This window comes from Aquarana catesbeiana, linkage group LG01 (genome assembly GCF_042186555.1).
Source record: "Aquarana catesbeiana isolate 2022-GZ linkage group LG01, ASM4218655v1, whole genome shotgun sequence".
Lineage (NCBI taxonomy): Eukaryota > Metazoa > Chordata > Amphibia > Anura > Ranidae > Aquarana > Aquarana catesbeiana.
Window position 1 is genome coordinate 337374518 of NC_133324.1, and position 16654 is coordinate 337391171.

The 16654-nt window shown below is 46.0% G+C and overlaps 1 protein-coding gene across 1 annotated transcript in view; it reads left to right on the forward strand.

Annotated features, from left to right (window-relative positions):
- The first annotated feature begins 478 nt into the window (after positions 1–478).
- Positions 479–16654, forward strand: part of RIPK3 (receptor interacting serine/threonine kinase 3) — a 150715-nt gene continuing 134539 nt past the window's right edge. Inside the window, exons 1-3 of the mRNA XM_073631825.1 lie at positions 479–1244; positions 8712–8847; positions 16441–16599. Of these exons, the coding sequence (XP_073487926.1) occupies positions 16466–16599 (134 nt within the window). The 5' untranslated portion in view covers positions 479–1244; positions 8712–8847; positions 16441–16465. The remainder of the gene's footprint in view (positions 1245–8711; positions 8848–16440; positions 16600–16654) is intronic.

Here is a 16654-nt window from a genome sequence, read left to right on the forward strand (position 1 = left end):
GCTGTCTCTCTGCCCGGGGTTCTCGGCTCTTGATTGGATAGATTGATAGCAGTGCAGCCATTGGCTCCCGCCGCTGTCAATCAAATCCAAATGACACGGGGCCGAGTCATACATTTGGTGGCTACGGACGCCGAATGCTGGATTCGGGAGCGCGCCCACAAGGTAACCCCCTCGGGAGAGCGCTTCTCCTAGGGGGTTAACTAATGTGGAGAGGAGCCGCGAGAGCCGCCGGGGGACTCCAGAAGACGAGGTTCGGGGCCACTCTGTGCAAAACGAGCTGCACAGTGGAGGTAAGTATATGTTTGTAAGGGTTTTTAAAAAAAAAAAAAATAACAATCACTTTAGGACTAGTTTACACTTGTTTTGAAACATGGCTTTGGACACGCTTTGTTAAAGCTCTCTGAACACCAGTCAAAGCCCCTGTCACTAAATAAAATGGTTAGCTTACAGCCCTGTTTACACTTGCTTTCGCTTGGTGCTTCGATGAGCCTTTGATGAGGCTTCGTGGGGCTTTGATGAGGCTTCGGTGGGGCTTCAAGCAAGCTTTGCCATAGACTTCTATGGAGGCTTTGCAGGCGCTTGGAAGCACCACTGAAGCTACATGGGATATAATTTTTGAAGCGAAACCAAAGCAAAGCAAAAGCAGGTATAAACAGGACTGTAAGCTAACCATTTTATTTAGTGACAAAAGCTTTGACTAGCGTTCAAAGAGCTTTAACAAAGTCTATTCGAAGCCTTGTTGAAGCCAAAGCAAGTGTAAATGAGCCCTTATTAGAGTTACAATGTTAACGTAACATGTCTTACATCATACATCTTGTATGATTTGTTTTTGTAATACATTCTATTGTGCTTGTTCTCCTTCATTTCCAATAAAAACCTTAAGGGGAAAAAAAAAAAGAAAGAAATATTTTCATGTTAGGATTTTCCATAATCGATGTGGTATTAATTTATGTTAACACACCTAACAACAACAATAAATGCACAAAGTGTTTTCCTGCCTAAGGTAAGAAGTGAGAGCTGGATGTCAGTATCAATTAGGGGTTTGTTTCAATGTTCCCAATAAGACAATGTTGTACATAACCAGTGACAATATGACAAGAAGCAGCAAATTCTTCGACAGACTCTTACACTGGGGTAAGACTTCCCCTTCCACAGTGACGCCCTTTCTAGGAGGAGAAATGATTGCATCACGGTGATAAGACGTCCCTGTACAGTACGTACATGTATGTCACACAGGCGACTAGGTGAGTGAGCCCCACTAATACCACTATAAATCAGGGGTGGAGGGGAGATGGGAAGATTCCATAGAATTGGTGAGAGAGGAGTCATGACTTTCTAACTTTTAGGACCTGTGAAGCTCAGCTATGGAGCACACAACTAAATGAAAGAAACTCTGAGATACATGACTTCCTGTTAGTCAGCATGTCACTCTTTGTCACCGTGGCTGTATCTCAGTCTAAAGTTTTCAGTCAGGAAGAAAAGATAATCACCTGTACATAATAAATGTCACTGCTAACAATGTTACTTTAATAGAACTCTGAATAGAGATAATATTGTATATTGTGCATATGCTTTTTATTCCCATAAAGGACAGCAGCTATTTGCTAAATATAGAACACAAACCCACCCCCTGGATTTCAGTTTGTGGTAAAGTTCCAGGCGACCAGCTAAATACACATATTAAATGCCCATATAAAAGCTGTTTTAGGGCGGGTTCACACCGTGCACGCGCTGTGCAGTCCTGTGCGTCAGACCGCATGCAAAATGCACTCCATTTGCAATCTGCAGCAGGTGTCAATAGAAAATTAATGACACCCCAAACGCAGATCAAACGCAGTGCTTTGTCCACACCTGCCCACAATGCCTTTTAAAAACTAGTGCAGTGCGGTGTGATTTTAGTCTATTCAAAATGAATGGGCTGAAATCGCACTGCACAGAACTTCATGTGAATCACACACAGCGCGTTCCTGTGCAAAATGAATGGGCTGAAATCGCACCGCACAGAACTGCATGTGAATCACACACAACGCGTTCCTGTGCAAAATGAATGGGTTGAAATCGCACTGCACAGAACTGCATGTGAATCACACACAACGCGTTCCTGTGCAAAATGAATGGGTTGAAATCGCACTGCACAGAACTGCATGTGAATCACACACAACGCGTTCCTGTGCAAAATGAATGGGTTGAAATCGCACTGCACAGAACTGCATGTGAGTCACACACAACGCGTTCCTATGCAAAATGAATGGGTTGACATTGCACTGCACAGAACTGCATGTGAATCACACACAGCGCGTTCCTGTGCAAAATGAATGGGTTGAAATCGCACTGCACAGAACTGCATGTGAATCACACACAACGCGTTCCTGTGCAAAATGAATGGGTTGAAATCGCACTGCACAGAACTGCATGTGAATCACACACAGCGCGTTCCTGTGCACAATGAGTGGGCTGAAATCGCACTGCACAGAACTGCATGTGAGTCACACACAACGCGTTCCTATGCAAAATGAATGGGTTGAAATCGCACTGCACAGAACTGCATGTGAATCACACACAGCGCATTCTTGTGCTTAATGAGTGGGCTGAAATCGCACTGCACAGAACTGCATGTGAATCACACACAGCGCGTTCCTGTGCACAATGAGTGGGCTGAAATTGCACTGCACAGAACTGCATGTGATTCACACACAATGTGTTCCTGTGCAAAATGAATGGGTTGAAATCACACTGCACAGAACTGCATGTGAATCACACACACAACGCGTTCCTGTGCAAAATGAATGGGTTGAAATCGCACTGCACAGAACTGCATGTGAGTCACACACAGCGCCTTCCTGTGCAAAATGAATGGAATGAAATCGCACTGCACAGAACTGCATGTGAATCACACACAGCGCACTCCCGTGCAGGCATGAGGTGAACTGGCCCTTAGGCTCCATGCACAGGGCTGTAATAAAACTACTGATCATAAACGCAGGATCTTGCTACCAGAGAGATCCCGCCTAAAAACACGCAGGTATGGTCCATAAAGCGCATGAGTCACATACTTACAGGTAAGTAACAGGTGCATGTTTATACACCTAAAATCCTTTGCACACATATACCTGCATACATTTTTACATGCATAAATTTGTAAATGGCTAACCTCAGGTGCAGATTTTTCTATCCAGAATTTACAGATTTAAACGAAGCACAGTTTTACTGATCTTTATGCACCAAAGACATGAGTCCATAGAAAACGACGATAGAACAATAGTTCTGAAGATAAAGAAAAACACGATGTACTGATGAATGCGCAAATTTATTTACAGTGTCCATGAACCCTTAGCTGCCAAAGGATTTGCTTTTTTTTGTCTATCCAGTCCTGAGATTTACACATGTCTGCTACACAACGCAGCCTTATCTGACAGTAAGGGAGACACAATTTTTCTTTTCTGCAGTTTGGTAATGCTTACAGGTCTACTCCCCACTCCCAGCATGTGACAGTGAAAGGAAAAGCAGGAAAAAAATGAGCTTCTCTTGTCACTCTGCTCTCTGCTACTATCAGCATTCTCCTCACATTTCACCACAGCTAGTTTACTCCTCTTACTGCTTCTTCCTCCGCTAGTACCCTCAAGTACCTATCAAGTCAAAGTTAGGTATTTACTCTTCTTGTATTTGAAAAAATACACTTAAAAGAAGAAGAAGGGCCAAAGCTCCTTTGGCCATACTTCCCCTGTGGGTCACAGGAGTTCACTTAGTTCTGCACTGTCAGCCGACGTCACTCAGCTGGCCCAAGCTCTGGATCGATCTCGACTTTAATGTTGGGATCTGCCCAGATGCCTGACTGGCAGCTGACTCAGCCTCTCAGCGAGCTGCTGAGAGCCTGATCCAGCCACTACCGCCCCCCTCATAGGCTGGCACTCCAGTGAGCACTGCAGGGGCAGAGCAAAGAACCAATGACTGTTCTCTCTTTGCTCGCTGTAGACCAAGAACGAAGCAAGTCTTTAATCGGTCAGTTCAAGTGCAGCATCGGACCAATGCTGCATCCACCTACTGTAGGTGAGTATAATTGTTTTTTTTCAATTCATGAACTTCCCTTTTAAAGCAGACCTTCCATTACTGTATGCACTGGGCATCATTGTTCTCTCCCCTCCAAATATTGTTTTTTGTTTACCTTTGTTTTACATTTTTGGACTGAACCACACTCCAGCTACCATTTTCACCTTGGCAAGAATGGTGTTTTCACCACTTTGAAGCCTTCTGGGATATGTAGCATGAATATGCTTCACGTTCCATTCACCGTTGGAGGAGGGCGGACTCAGCAGTGTGTCATCAGTGGAATGGGTGGGGGGAATTAAGTTCCTCCTTAAAGTGGATGTAAACCCAATGTCATCCTTTCTAAACTACTACCATAGGGGTTATCTATAAGGATATACATGCCTCCTGCATGTATCTTTACCTGTCAAATGTCTCCCCTCTGTCTGTTATGAGACCCGAAAAACTGCATATTCTGTGGGTGGGTCTGTTGTCTGGAGCTGGATGGGTGGAGTCATGATGTCAGTAGACTCCCCGCCCACCTCTACACTCCCCTTGTCAATATTAATTTTCTCCTGTGTATTTCTAACACTGAACTTCTGCTATGATCTCTAACATCCAGTGAAAAGACAGGAAAGTAACCACATGACTTCAGCATGCCAAATCATGCTGAGCTGTGGAACAATCCTTGCAGAACTGCTGAAGAAAGGAGTGGGGGAGGGAATTAAAAAATACTGCATGTGTCTTAGTCTAGTGCACAAGATATGTAAATCACCTGTCACTCACAGCAAGGGGGAGGATTTGACAAAGTTTTTCTCAGTTTGTCAAGAATTATCTCAATGAACAATAAAAGAGGATTGCTCAGAGATGGATTAACTCTGTGTGGCAAGACTGGGCTCAAATGATAGGAAATCTTATACTCTACAGTATGATATATATAAAAATAAATAAATAAATAAATAAATTTCGGGTTTACATCCACTTTAAAGCGGGATTCCGACCGTAAAAAAATAAATAAATAAAAGTCAGCAGCTACAAACACTGTAGCTGCTGACTTTAAATAAGTACTTACCTGTCCTGGGTGCCTGCGATGTCGGCCGCCCGAGGCCAACCCGTCCCTCGGCTCTCGGGTCCCGGCACCGCCATCCTAGGTAAGGGAAACAGGCAGTAGAGCCTTGCGGCTTCACTACCACTTTCCTACTGCGCACGCGCGTGCGCCGCTCTTTGAGGAGCAGAAGACGCAGCGGAAAAGGAAGAGGCAGATTAGGAAGACTGCCCAGCAACAAGGGTTTAGGTAAGTTTAAATGTTTCTTTTTTTTCAAATGTTTTTTTTTATTCTTTTTAGGATTTTTGGTGTAATTTTTTTTTTTCAGGGTGGCCCTCCACTTTAAGGAACTGTTAGCAAGTACAGAGATTTATTTGTGTCTGTTATGTCAGCCTGGAGTTCAGCTTTACCAGTGTGGAGGAACAAAATTATTTTTGTAGGCAATAACTACATAACAATTTGTTAAAAAGGATTTTTTGGAAAAAATAAATAAATAAAGTCAGCATCTACAAATACTGTAGCTGCTGACTTAATAAATAGACACTGGCCCCATATACAATCAGGAGATAGCTCTCCTGATTGTTGCAGCTTTAAATTGCAAAGCAATGTGTGGCCCAGAGTTTGAGCAATGTGTCCCCTACCCCAAGTCAAGTTCCATTGCTGCAGTAACCTCATCTTTCCTCCAGTCCTGTTTCCAGTCCTCTGTGTCCTCTAGTGTTCACTGTACTGCCCCTACAATGACCCCAGTGTGCCCCTTGAGTCCAGTGACCCCTGAGCATCCTATGTCTTCTAGTGACCCAGAGCATCCTTGTGTGCCCCAGGACTTCAGTCACTTCTGAGCATTCTTTATCAGCTGGTGACCCAAATGCACCCCTTGATTCCAGTGACCTCTGAGCATCCTCTGTCAGCAGTGACCCCAGTGCACCCCTCAATTCCAGTGACCCCTGAGCATTCTGTGTGATTGAGTGACCTCAGTGCACCTGTGCGCATCTTCTGGGGAACTGAGATCATGATGGCTAGTCAGAGGTCTTACAATGGAAGGAATCCTCAAATCCTTCTTAAAGAAGACTTCCAAGTATTGTATATTTTTACATAGTTACATTGGTCCAGCTTGTAACTATGTATATACCATACCTGGCTGTTCCGCCTGGAAGCAGGAAAACACAAAAGTGGACACTGCTACTTTAGTGATCTACAATTGCTTCCAGGTCCCATGCTCAGTGGCCAGCATGCTTCATGGTGAACACAGGAGGTCGGCTGCTCCGCATCAGCACCATTGAACAAATGCAAAGTGTTCTCTAATTGGACGAGGTGGAGAGGCAGAAAAATGACATCTCGCTTTCCACCTCATCCAATTGGAAAAACATTTGCATACCTTCACGAAATGCAATACATTTTTTAAATGGCACCAGCACAGGACTCAGGAGCAAGTGGAAATCATTGGAGTAGCAGTTTCTACTTCAGTGGTTTCCAGCTTCCCCTGGGCATTAGTCAGGTATAGTATACACACAGTTACATTTGTCTAAGCTTGACCAATATAACTATGCATAAAATATCCATACCTGGAGTTCACCTTTAATGTAGTTTCCAAGCCTGGTTGCATGGCAGTGGTTCAGCCAGGGGCATTGCAAGGTCTACAAAAAATCTAGGGCTAGAGCCCATAGCCCTTACATCAGGGTCTCCAGAGATCCTCCCCCTTACATCAGGGTCCCCAGAGAGCCTTCCCTTACATCAGAGTCCCTAGAGAGCCTACCCCTTGCATCAAGGGCCCCAGAGAGCCCCTTTCTTACATCACGGTCCCCAGAGAGCCCCACCTTACATCAGGGTCCCCAGAGAGCCTCCCCCTTGCATCAGGGTCCCCAGAGAACCCCCCCTTACATCACAGTCCCCAGAGAGCCCCTCCTTACATAAGGGTCCCCAGAGAGCCTCCCCCTTGCATCAGGGTCCCCAGAGAGCCCTCCTCTTACATAAGGGTCCCCAGAGAGCCCCTCCTTACATCAGGGTCACCAGAGAGAGGGCAGGCAGTGAGAGATGATGTAATCCCTTTGCTGCCCATGGCTGCACAGTGAGGGCAGAACAGTGTTAGTACAGGGCGGGCAGTGAGAGATGATATCATCTCTCTGCTTTCTCACCTGCCGGCCCGGCTCTTCCGTGCTGCCTGCCTGCTCTCTGGCTCTCCCATGCTGCCCGTCGCACTCGCAGCCCGGCTGCAGAGAGGCCACTGCCCGGTAGTGGGCCGCGGCCCTGTGGTTGGGAAGCCCTTCAGAGACTCTGGGCTAGGGGCCCCAGATTCTGAGCTATAGTCCCAAAAGCCACCCCCTAGCGACGCCACTGGATTCAGCTCCGATGTGGTGACATTCAGGAGGGAAAGTGCAGGACACGGGTCTTCTTACCAACTCTTACTGACACAAACGGGTCCTTGCACATTTCCCAATATGGCATGGACAGGAGCCAAATGTATAATGCTCACAAGGCCTTGCAAATCCTTGGTTACAGGTTGGGTCCCTAGGACTAGCCCATGCCATGGCTAAGGACCAAATTATAGTAGCCCAGCCACCCAACAGATTGTATCCTGGACCACCCCACCATTGGGACCTTCTATCACCCAGCAACCACTGCTCCCATCACAAGCTGGCTGCTTCCCCTTCCTTCTCTCCTTAATACCCATAGGGTCCTCACTCATCCATCTTTCCACCACACAACAATGAGGCTATGTAGAATAAATGTAACTACTTTTCCAAATATCATTAATAGTGCAATTCATATCTCTTGTACCCAAGAGGGGGAGGCTGCAGTATAAACATTAACAGACTGAAACTACAACTTAACTGACAAGTATTTAAAGACGAACTCCAGAATAAGCAAATATTCTCTAAATACATCAGCCATTTGTATCCTTACTTGAATTCGGGTGTGCTTTGTGTATTTCTTCCAGATCTGTGCAGTAAACCAGTATGAAACATTGTCTTTGTGCAGCAGCTTCCTGTAATAAAGACTGATCACTGCTGATCTCTCTTCTTGTGCAGGGTGTCTGGTCTTATTCATGCCCCCTCCTGTTATTCTCTGTAGGCAGCCTGTAGTGGATGGGGCCTGCTGGGTCCCTCCCACAGTTCTGCTCTCTGTACAGGCTATAAACAGCACAGTGATGATGTTACTGCTACTTAACAAGGTAAAATCTGGGTTTAAAAGTATATATATAAAATAAAATGTGTCACTATTCAGGAATATATTTGAATGAAGGTTTTTGTGGCTGGAGTGCAGTGCAAGTACGGAGCCCGCTCAGGAATACCCGCTAATGGGGACAAACATGTAAAGTAAAGTACACAGTTAAATCCAACTTATCCTGAAGTCACTCCTTCCCATCTGCACTCCCACCTACAGTTCAACCTACATTATATCACTACAGCATGGGGCATGGAGAGTGCTGAACCAAATCAGGAGGTAAGGACCCAGGGAATTACCATCACAGCAGCAAAACATATGAACTCTTCCTGCTGACATGCCCTGTGACTGTAATGACCCCTGCATTTTGTGTCATCCAGGTACTCATAGTGCACTCTAAGCACCTTCTTGACACATGTGTCTCTATGAAGTCTCTGGCACGCTCCATAATCAGTACCTTCTGCTGCTTCTCCACCCTCAGGTACGCTCCTGCAATCATCCAGACCAGATCATCTTTCTCTCAGTGGAAATGGAACCCTATGTGTGAAAGGCTGGGCCTGGATACAGTATCCATCAATGTGTAGACATTAACTTTTTCTCCAATATCTTCAGTTATGGTAAGTGTCTGGAACTCTTACATATTCAAAATGTATGTGGCGATTATTAAAGCGGAACTAAACCCAACAATTTAACGGTTTCAAAAATCAGTTAGCATTCCCAACATGCCAGGAATGTAACTGTCACATTTGCTTGTGCTCTCAACCAAACCGTCAAACTATCAAATGGCCGGTGTCATAACTGATTACATGTGGAGCACCATGGCAGTTGGATATCAAACAGAGACTAAAATGGCAGCTTCTTTGGCTGAAAAGAGGGTTTACTTTTGCTTTCATTATCCCTTTAGGCTTAATGTACACGGGATGTTTTTAAAACCTCTCCTGAACGATTTGACTTGACAGATAGTAACCCACGTTTAAAACATCCGTTTTGCCGCGTTTACATGCTGCGTTTAGCTATGTTTTTTGCCGCGTTTGTGTTTAGAAGCATTTGAAAAAAAAAATATATTTTTTTTTTAAATAGCCAAAAATGAAAAACACCTGTAAATGAAATGCGGCTAAACGCGAGTTACCGCGTTTAGCCGCATTTAGAAGCGTTTGGCGCTTGAAATGCCTCTAAACTCAGTGTCTGAACTCTTTTGCTTTCCAAAAAAGGCCTCTAAACTCAACTGCCTAGAAACAACTATAAATGACCCTGTGTACATGTACTGATAATATAACATAGAGGAGAGTTCAGGAGCAGTTGAAAAAAATGCCCAACTGCTCCTAAACGTCCGTTTAGCAGCAGCAGTGTACATGAGGCCTTATGCAAACAAAGTTGTACTTTAGGTGCTACTAGCAATCTGCGCAAAGCTTGGCCAAGTTGTTTCATCTCTCGGATGCATATAATGCTCTTTTCTAGGACATCCAGTGGCTATTCTGTATAGTGACCTCTTATTCTAGGAAACACTGTAAAGGGTACCTGTAATGAATAGAGTGATTGCCATTGCTGACCTCCTAAAATTTCCATCTGCCTGGTTGTCTCTGACCTCAGGACTTGGAAGTGAAGTCAGAACTTTTAAACTTCATACTCCATCCAGGTCAAGGATTCGGAAATAATGAAGACTTTAAACCACCATCACAGCCAGGCAACTAATATTTTCAGGAGTTACTCAATGCAAGCCTATATATGTTATATATGTTCTCTTGTGTTTCCACACACACATATTTATATATAACGCAACATGCACACTGGGATTGATTTCCTAAAGAAGAACATTTTTCACTTTGTAAAGCCAATCATGGTTAAAGTGAATTCAGTTTTACAAAGCTAAAGCTGGCCATACACTGGCTTAGTAAAACTGTATCCACAAATTAAGTGGATGGACTATATGGACTGTAGGCAGGTGCAGTGTATTTTCTACACTGCAGGAAGCACTCATCTGCAGCAGCAATTCAGGTGGAGGAGGTAGTCGAGAGGAACTTTTATGGTCAAATTGGATGCTGGCACCCCAAGTGACTTTGGTGGCCATCTTGGGTCAAGAACAGTCTATTTAAGGTCCTGGCTTCTGGGTTTGTTGTAGGGGTGCAACGGATCAAAAAACTCACGATTCGGATCGTTCCTCGGATCAGCAGTCACGGTTCGGATCTTTTTCGGATCAACAAAAAAAAAATCTCTCCCACTGTAATATCCACAATCTCCCTATTGGCAGAGTATTGGCAGAGTATTGGCGGGTATATTGGCAGGGTATATTGGCAGAGTATTGGCGGGTATATTGGCAGAGTATTGGCAGGGTATTGTCAGGGCATGGCAGAGTATTGTCAGGGCATGGCAGAGTATTGTCAGGGCATGGCAGAGTATTGACACGGCATTGCAGAGTATTGACACGGCATTGCAGAGTATTGACACGGCATTGCAGAAGGGTATTGGCAGAGCATTGCAGAAGGGTATTGGCAGGGCATTGCAGAAGGGTATTGGCAGGGCATTGCAGAAGGGTATTGGCAGGGCATTGCAGAGTATTGGCAGGGCATTGCAGAGTATTGGCACTGCTGCCATCCGATCTCTCCCCTCCACTGTACAGATCAGTACACAGAGGGGAGAGAGAGGAACCGGCTTCATGACATGACGCCAGTTTGTTACAAGTGATTGCTCTGTCATTCGACGAAGCGATCACGTGCTAAACGGCCGCCGGGTGTACCAAGATGGCCGCCGCTCCGGAGCTAGGCCAAAGCCGCGGCCTTTCCTATGGCCGAGGCCACAGAGTGCTCCGCGTATCGCGGGTGTCCCGTACGAATCAACCTCCGCGGATCGGATCACGGATCGATGACAATCCATTGCACCCCTAGTTTGTTGTGCGTTTTGCGAGTGGTTAGAGTAGGGACAGGTCACCCGTTTGTCAGACAGCCAGGATGTCTGAGGCCGAGAGAGGTGCTTCTGCGCTTGAAAGCCTCTGTCAGCAGAGGGCGGCACTGAGGCAAGCAGTCAAGAATCTGCAGGAGGGTTATTTCCAGCTTGATGGACGTTTCCATGCCCTCACAGCTTCTATGACTTCCGCTGAAGCTAGCCAAGCCACAAGTCCCAAGCCACAAGTCCCACAACAGCGTCCTGCAATTCCGCTGCTGCCGCTTCACCCTCAGTTTTACTGCCTCCTCCAGAGTCCAGAGTTCCCACTTCTGAGCGCTTTTCAGGGGACCGGCGGAGGTTCAGATCGTTCAGGAATGACTGCAAATGTTATTTTGCCCTTTGCTATAGTGACTGTCTGTGTCACGTACCTGCTAGGTTTTGAGCCCGAAGTGCAGAGAGAGACCTCCCCTATGGCTCCCACTCGCGGCCCTCTGGAATGGGGACAGAGGACACAGGAGTGAGGAGTGGTATGGGTGCCTGGCAGGATCAACAGTCACCCAGAAGTCCAAGAGTGGTGAGGACCCAGGAACCTGGAACTGAAGAGAAGGCTGGAGACTGGAACGCTGACTGGAGCCAGGAACAACAGTAGGTAAGCAGGCAGAAGACTGGAGTGCTGGACTGGAACCAGGAACAACAGCAGGTAGCAGGCTGGAGACTGGAACCAGGAACAACAGCAGGTAGCAGGCTGGAGACTGGAATGCTGGACTGGAACCAGGAACAACAGCAGGTAGCAGGCTGGATACTGGAATGCTGGACTGAAACAACAGCAGGTAGCAGGCTGGGTACTGGAATGCTGGACTGGAACCAGGAACAACAGCAGGTAGCAGGCAGGTATCAGGGATCAGGCAAAAGGATAGTCAGACAGGCCGGTGGTCGATATCAGGTGGACAGTAAGGTACCAGGGATCAAACAGGAGAATGGTCTAAGCAAGCCGGGGGTCAGATGCAGGCAGATAGCTGGATGGTCAAAACAGGTAGCCGGGTCAAGTAACAGGAAGTCTCAGATCAGATCAGGTTTTGGCACACAGAATGCCGTAGAGCAGACAGCGGGGACTGAGTATGACAGGCAGGTTTAAATAGCCCGCCTGGCGCCAACAGGGATGCGCGCGCACGCGCCTGTGTGCGCGGTGGCGCCCGCGGCCGTGCACCAGTGAGCCTGGGACGCCGATTACTGGCAGGATCTTCCTGACAGTCCAACTGGGGTTCATAATCTCCCTCTTGTCTGATGAACCACAATCCTGGGCTCATAACCTCCTAGAATGAAAGGATGAGGTGTTGAACTCAGTTACCATGTTTTTTGAAGCCATGGCTACTTTATATGATAACCCGCAGAAAACTGCCACCGCAGAGTCTGCCCTTCACTCCCTGGTGCAGGGAAGACAACCAATAGAGGATTACATCCGGGAGTTCCATAGATGGGCAGCCGATACCGGATGGAATGACGCAGCTTTGAAGTACCAATTCCATATAGGCCTCTCTGAAACCATAAAGGATGAGCTTGCCAGGGCTGCAGCTCCCACCACGCTAGAGGCTCTTATCCAAGCTGCCATCCAGCTGGATAGGCACCTGCGGGAGCGATGCTCTGAGCGCTCTCCGACCTTTCGGCCAACCTGGGTACTGCCCAAGGTCCCGGCTCCAACAGTTCCTGCCGCTACTCCTCAGAATTCCTCCGATATAGAACCAAGGCAGATTGGTCTGCTCCAACCCACTCTAACCCCCAGAAGAAAGAAAACGCAGGCGACAGAGCAACCTTTGTATTTACTGTGGAGCGTCAGGCCACTTCCTACGCAACTGTCCGGTTCGGCCAAGTAAGTCCAGGCACTTGTACCCTTCATACCTTCAGCTATCTGGGACTGCATCTGCTCACATTATTCTCCCCATATCTTTGCAGGTGGCTGGAAGGGAGGTCAAACTGCGGGCAATCATTGACTCTGGAGCTTGCAGCTGCTTCCTGGACATCAACCTGGCTAAAGACCTGCACATTCCTCTGACTCTCAAAGATCGAAAACTAGATATACACCTAGCTGATGGCATGCCACCCAGTTCAGGACCTATTACACAGGAAACGTACAGGCGTATAGATACAAAGATATTTAAAAATATGCGGCCGGCTGCAGTACACACGCCCATGCAAACAAACAACGGGACGTGTCGCGCAGTGACGTCAGCACGTTGCTCCTCATGATGCGTTTTGTCACTAATCTGACGTCATCCTGGGTGTCCGACCGCATAATTTTAAATATCTTTGTATCTATATGCCTTGTTGGCATTTGTGGAGGATTCGTCCAGCTACTTTCCAGATCAGACGCTCCCGTTGATGCGGTGATTAGACTGGTGTCGGAACACTATTGAAGAAAAGGCCCTGGCTGGGTGTTAGCCACAGGCATTTCTAGCCTGTGCAGCTGGTAAGCTCACATCCTTTTACGGTGGTGGATTCACGGTATCTGTCAAGCAAAAGTCACATGAATTTCACTGAGCTGTTCACAAGCTGATGCACCTTTTGCAAAGGATTTCTTGTTTGACATTGTGATTTTTTTTCATAGAATCATCCACAGGGTCACTAACTTCTTAGTTGGGACTCTGTTTGAACTATCTATTCATCACTTATCATAAGTTGTAAAGGGTTAAGGTTCACTTGCACATTAGTTAGAGCGCAACTATATTTTGTATACACCATCAAGAATAGGTACCCTCTTCCCCTCGTCCCGGAGTTGTTCAAGAGGTTCCGAGCAGCCCGGTATTTAGGAAACTGGACTTGAGGGGGACATATAAGCTGGTGCGGGACGAGTGGAAAACGGCCTTCAGAACGCGCGTTGGCCACTTTGAATACCTTGTGATGCCCTTTGCACTATGCAATGCCCCCGTAACATTTCAACACCTGATCAATGATATCTTCCAAGAGTACCTTGCTTATTTCTGATCGTCTATCTGGAAGATATCCTGATCTTCTCTGCCTCTCTCAAACTCCACAGAGACCATGTCAAGAAGGTACTGAATACCCTCTGCAGGCACGGTTTGTACGCCAAAGCAGAGAAGTGCGATTTTGAAAAACAATCCATTCAATTCTTGGGGCTCATAATCTCCGTTAAAGGGATTTCCATGGATCCCCAGAAAGTCTCAGCAATCCTAGACTGGCCTGCACCTTCAGACAGAAAGGGTGTCCAAAGATTTGCAGGCTTTACCAACTTCTAGCGGGCCTTCATAAGAAAGTCAGCCCTTGGCTGAAGTGCTGTTTGATCTCAGCTGTTACCAACGTTCCTGTGTTTCCTGTTTCCTGTGATCCTTGATTATCGACCCGGCTTGTTCCAGACCTGTCTCCTACCTGCCTCCTGACCTTGACTTCGGCTTGTTAAACGGATCTCCTTGGCCTGCTACCTGTCTTGACCTCGGCTCCCACCTAACCTTGTCTCCTCTGCTATCCACCTGGCACCGAGGCTAAGGGGGACCTTTTTCATATCCAGTAATTACAGAAGCCAGGACAAGCTCCCTTCCAGACCGGCACTCATAGCAGTGGACATTGAGGATTTACACCCCTTCTGAGAGCCTGAGCGGCTCACACATGGGTCTTTTGGCTCGTGATGTATTTAAAATATAGCTGTACTGCACCACACTGCAAATGCACCAAATGAAAAATGTCAAGATGTGAATTTAGCTTAAATTGGAACTACACTTTATCTGAGCACCACAAACCAAAAATTCTATTCAATTCATTTTTAATATTCAAAGCAAACTCTCCCATCCATCCATGTCTCTATGCTTTATTTTAAAAACACTTTGAAAAACACCCCCCTAGCATTTCCAGCCGTGGCCATCTTGAGTAAGGGCAGATTATTCATGTAGCATTTACTTCCTGTGATCTACCTGCTCTTAGATCAGGCATGCAAGCAGAAGAGGGGTTGTTTAGCTGAGAAAGCTAAAGCATCGTCCATCATGGGAAATACATCTTAAATTGTTTTAAGTCTACACCCAGAGGCACCTCTTTTTTTTGTTTTCTTCTCAGGATTTGGAATCTGGTTTCAGTTCTCGGTGAAGGCAGCCCTACTTGTGGACTTATTGTCTTGGTTCTTTGGATTCCTGGACTTTTCCTTGAAATGTTTATGACTGTAATATAAATACCAATATTTATATATCCACGAATGTGGTCTCCTCCCACATACCTATTTATCACATTTCCTAGTTTTAAATCTTTACTGTTTCATATGTGTTGTTTTTAGAGATACTTTTTTTCTAACCATTCATATATCACTTTGGAGGCTGTGGGGGGGGATGTTGTTTTTGTTTTTATTGCCGTCTCCAGTTTATTGCGCCTACACTTGTATACTTAGCTGAGAAAGCTCCTCCTCCTCTCATGAAGACTCCTGGGATGTAAGACATAATTTGCCTTTCGGCTTCACGCACGGTTCCCTACTGCGCATGCGCGAAGCACGCTGCGCATTCCAATTGATCCGGTGGCGAAGAAAGGAGGAGGGGGCCAGACTAATAAAGTACCTCGCCGTGGCGAAGTCCGACAGAAGTGGGGACAGGGTACCTGCCAAAAACAGGTCCCCCCCCCCTGAAAGGTGCCAAATGGTGCACCTGAGGTGGGGGAGGAGACAAATAAGCGGGAGTTCCACTTTTGGGTGGCACTCCGCTTTAATATAAAAACTGTGAAATACCTTTTCTCATCAGCACTATATAGCAGTCTTATGACTTCTATCAGTGTCTGGTTAAAGCTTGTAGAAGGATTTTTCATTCTACTCTGACTGTCCTATGAGGCTGCAGGACAGTGCTGATTGGCCCTGTACCCATCACATGCACCCTCCCAAGAAAGAAAAAGTAACTCTCTAGCAATACACAACAAACAGAGCATGTGCCGAGTGCCCCCAAGGCTCTGTACTATCAGGAGATGGATTGGGGAAAGTAAAAGAAGGGGGGGATCAGAGAAGACAGGATCAAACTGCCTTTTTACACAATGAGCAGGATTAACCCTTTAGGTTCCACAGTGAGTATAACAAGCATGCTTTACTGCATATACAGACTGATTTTACTGTTGTGGCTTTAGTAACACTTTCATTTCTATAAATAGGGGTACTGTATATTTATAAAGTGGCAAATGGACAGTTTGCTAATCCCTTTCCACTTCCCAGCTACTAGACACCCATCGACCAATTCATTGTGGTTTTTTAAAGATCACTAGCCCTTCAACACACTTTTCTAACTATGCAGAGAATATATTTATGTTGATTCAAGTTTTCAGATCACATTATGCCTTTTGCTTTTTTTTTTTTATAGATATAATGGACTGAATCTGTGAGAGATGAGTAACATTAAAGAGTTATCCATTAAGTCACTTTCAGAATGGAATCTTATTGGCCAGGGGCACTTTGGAGATGTTTTCAAAGTGAAGCACACAGAACTCAGGATACCTGTAGCAGTGAAAAAACTTAAGGGGTAAGTATCACCTATACAGTTTTTTGGCTGGCTGGTTAGTTAGTTTCCCAGATAA